General features: G+C 66.3%; 1 protein-coding gene across 1 annotated transcript in view; it reads right to left on the reverse strand.

The window, feature by feature from the left end:
• Positions 1 to 159: 159 nt before the first annotated feature.
• LOC113981223 (chromodomain-helicase-DNA-binding protein 3-like) overlaps positions 160 to 4,019 on the reverse strand; it is a gene marked incomplete at both ends in the record, with an annotated part of 4,358 nt that continues 498 nt past the window's right edge. The window contains 5 exons of the mRNA XM_027708510.1: positions 160 to 318; positions 1,111 to 1,224; positions 1,824 to 1,922; positions 2,730 to 2,868; positions 3,591 to 3,703. Of these exons, the coding sequence (XP_027564311.1) occupies positions 160 to 318; positions 1,111 to 1,224; positions 1,824 to 1,922; positions 2,730 to 2,868; positions 3,591 to 3,703 (624 nt within the window). The remainder of the gene's footprint in view (positions 319 to 1,110; positions 1,225 to 1,823; positions 1,923 to 2,729; positions 2,869 to 3,590; positions 3,704 to 4,019) is intronic.

Below are 4,019 nucleotides of genomic sequence, written 5' to 3' on the forward strand. Positions count from 1 at the left end.
GCCAAGGACCGTCCCTGTGTCACCCTGTCACTGTGTCACCCTGTCACTGTGCCACCCTGTCATCATGTCACTGTGCCACCCTGTCACCCTGTCACCGTGTCACCCTGTCACCTCTCCCTGTCCCCACCATCCCCGTCACCCCCCCGTTATCCCACCCACCCGCGGTGCCCCGCGGTGCCCCCGGGGTGCCCGGAATTCCGTAGGGATACAGGACGATGCCGGCCAGCAGCCAATAGTCGTGGCGCCGGTGCCAGATCTCGTTGAGCTTCCCCGAGGAGATGGCGGCGCGCTCCTCGTTCTGCCACAGCGTGTGCAGCTCTGGGGGGGGGAGAAAAGGGCAGTGAGACCCCCCACGGGACCCCCAGGGTGCCCCCCCGCTCACCCACTGACCCAGGAAGCCCCCCAGGACCCCCCACTGACCTGTGAAGCCCCCCCCAGGCCCCCTCTGACTGGTGAAGCCCCCCAGTGTCCCCCAGTGCCCCATGAAGACCCCCAGTGACCCCTGAAGTCCCCCAGTGTCCCCCAGGCCCACCACTGACCCATGAAGCTCCTCCAGGCCCCCACTGACCCGTGAAGCCCCCCAGTGCCCCGTGAAGCCCCCCAGTGCCCCCCAGTGCCCCCCCGACCAGTGAAGCCCCCCCACTGATTGGTGAAGCCTCCCAGTGCCCTGTGAAGCCCCCCAGTGCCCCCCAGTGTCCCTCGGTGCCCTATGAACCCCCTCAGTGCCCCCCAGTGCCCTGTGAAGCCCCCCAGTGCCCCCCACTGACCCATGAAGCCCCCCAGTGCCTCCCACTGACCGGTGAAACCCCCCCAGTGCCTCCCACTGACCGGTGAAGCCCCCCAGTGCCCCCTGAAGCCCCCCAGTGCCCCATGAAACTCCCTCAGTGCCCCCTCCCGACCTATGAAGCCCCACAGTGACTCCCTCTGACCCATGAAGCCTCCCAGTGCCCCCCCAGTGCCCCCCCCCAGTGCCCCGCTGACCAGTGAAGCCCCCCAGTGCCCCCTGAAGCCCCCCAGTGCTGCCCCAGTGCTCCCCACTGCCCTGTGAAGCCCCCCAGTGCCCCCCAGTGCCCCGTGAAGCCCCCCAGTGCCCCCCAGAGCCCCCCTGACCGGTGAATCCGCCGTCGGCGATGTTGAACATGAACCGCGGCTTCTCGGCGCGCTCGTCCCGCCGGCCGTTGGCCCGACCCTCCAGCCTGGGCTCCTTCTCGGCCTTCACCTCCTCTGTGGGGGGACACACACACATTGGGGGGGTCTCAGAGCCACGTTCAAACCCCCCCAAACCTCCCCCAACCAGCAGGAAAACATTGGGACCAGGAGGGTCCCGTCCGGAGGGTTCGGGAGAACGCGGGGAAATCAAGAACGGAGAGTTTTGGGGGATCTTCTTGGGGGATCTTCTTGGGGATCTTGAGGGATCTTCTTGGGGGATCTTCCTGGGGGGTCTTCTTGGCAGGTCTTCTTGGGGGGGTCTTCTTGGGGGATCTTCTTGGGATCTTCTTGAGGGATCTTGGGGATCTTCTTGGGGGGGTCTTCTTGGGGGGTCTTCTTGAGGGATCTTCTTGAGGGATCTTCTCGGGGGATCTTCTTGGGGATCTTCTTGGGGGACCTTCTTGAGGGATCTTCCTGGGAGATCTTCTTGGGGACCTTCTTGAAGGGTTTTATTGGGGGATCTTCTTGAGGGATCTTCTTGAGGAGGTGTTTTTGGATGGATCTTTTTTGGGGGATCTTTTGGGGGAGATCTTAGGGGAGGGTTTTTTTGGTTAAGCCCCGCCCTCTCTGGGTTAAGCCACACCCCCCTCTAGTCACCCCCCCCTCCCAGGTACCTCTTTTGGGGTCGGGGTCCCCCGGTCGCTCCTTGGGCTCCTCCTCGGGGGGTTTCTCATCGCCCTTCTCGGCCCCGGGACCCTTCTCGGCCTCGGTGCCTGTTGGGGGGGCACGGGGGGGCTCGGATATGGGGGTCCCCTGGGATTTGGGGGGTCCCCGGGGATTTGAGGGATCCCCAGGGGAGTTGGGGGGCACCTGGACACTAGGATACCCCTGGGATTTTAGGGTCCCTGGGGCTTTGGGGGGTCCCCGAGAGGAGTTGGGGGTCCCTCAGGGAAGTTGGGGGGCACCTGGACAATGGGGTCCTCCTGGAGGGTTTGGGGTCCCCCAGGGATTTGGGGGGTCCCTCAGGGGGCTTGAGGTCCCCCAGGGGAGTTGGGGGGCATCTGGACAATGGGGTCTCCCAGGGATTTGGGGGTCCCCTGGGATTTGGGGGGTCCCCGGGGATTTGGGGTCCTCCAGGGGAGTTGGGAGGTACCTGGACACTAGGATACCCCTGGGATTTTGGGGTCCCTGGGGCTTTGGGGGGTCCCCCAGAGGAGTTGGGGGTCCCTCAGGGAAGTTGGGAGGCACTTGGACATCGGGGTCCCCTGGGGGGTTTGGGGTCCCCCAGGGATTTGGGGGTCCCTTAAAGGAGTTGGGGGGCACCTGGGACAATGGGGTCCCTCTGGGATTTGAGGGTCCCTTAAAGGAGTTGGGGGGCACCTGGACACTGGGGTCCCTCTGGGATTTGGGGTCCCCTGGGATTTGGGGTCCCCCAGGGGAGTTGGGGGGCACTTGGACACTGGGATACCCTTGGGATTTGGGGGTCCCCAGGGCTTTGGGGGTCCCTCAGGGGAGCTGAGGGGTCTCCTGGCCAATGGGGTCCCCCTGGGGGATCAGGGGGCTTTGAGGGGGGTTCTCACCTGGTCTCTCCTCACGGGCCGGGGGCCCTTCGGCCTCGGGGTCCCTGTGGCCGGGCCCCTCCTCCTCCTCCCCCTTCCGTGGTGGCCCCTCGGCCTCGCTGCCATCGCCCGGGGATGGGGGCACCTCGGGCACGGGGGGCTGTGGGGACACCCAGGGGGGGTCACCGAGGGGGGGTCACCCCCGGCCTGTCCCTCCTGGCCACCCCCGAGTGGTGACAACAGTGGGGAGGGAGGGGACAAGGACAGAGGGGACAGGGATGGGGACAGAGAAAGGGAGGACATTATTGGGGACAGGGGGCTGTGGGGACACAGAGGGGGGGTCACCTTGGGCGTGTCACCCCCAGTGTCCCCCCCGGCCACCCCCGAGCGGTGACAACGGTGGGGAGGGGACAGGGACAGGGGACAGGGGTGGGGACAGGGACAAGGATGGGAGACAGGAGTGGGGAGGGGATGGGGACAGGGGACAGGGATGGGACAAGAATGGAGACAGAGAAAGGGAGGACATTACTGGGGACAGGGGGCTGTGGGGACACCGAGGGGGGGTCACCCCGGGCGTGTCACCTCCGGCGTGTCCCCCCCGGCCACCCCCGAGTGGTGACAACGGTGGGGAGGGAGGGGACAAGAACAGAGGGGACAGGGGTGGGGATGGGGAGTGGGGTTGGCAGGGACAGGGGACAGGGATGGGACAAGGTTGGGGACAGAGAAAGGGAGGATGTCACGAGGGACAGGGGTGGGGACAGGGATGGATGGAGTTGGGGACAAGGCTGAGGACAGACAGGACAGGGTTGGGGACAGAGAGGACAATGTTGGGGACAGGGCTGGAGACAGAAGGGACAGAGTTGGGACAGCCCTGTCACTCACGTCCGTGTCCATCTTCTCGGGGCCCTTGGGCTCCTTCTCGTCCCGGGTGTCCCCGTCGTCCCTGTCCGGGGGTGGCCCCGTCCCGTCCCCGCGCTCGCTGGGCGCCGGCGTGGCTGGGACAGGGACAGGGACAGGGGACACTGGGACATTGGGACACTGGGACAGGGGTGTCCCCAGCGCCCTGCTCCTGTCCCTCATCACCCCGTGTCTCCCATGTCCCCCTTGTCCCCATATGGATCCCCCCGTGTCCTGTGTCCCTGCCCCACGTCCTCAGCCCCGTCCTGACCCCAAGTCCCCATCTTGTCCCCATGTCACTGTCCCCAGCTCATCCCCTGTCCCCATCATGTCCCCATCCTGTCCCCCACATCCCTCCCTGTCCCCTGAGTGACCCCCCCATCCCCTGTCCCCATCCTGTCCCCCATGTCCCCC

This window comes from Neopelma chrysocephalum, unplaced genomic scaffold (genome assembly GCF_003984885.1).
Source record: "Neopelma chrysocephalum unplaced genomic scaffold, ASM398488v2 Primary Assembly neopelma1_96275, whole genome shotgun sequence".
NCBI classification, from domain to species: domain Eukaryota; kingdom Metazoa; phylum Chordata; class Aves; order Passeriformes; family Pipridae; genus Neopelma; species Neopelma chrysocephalum.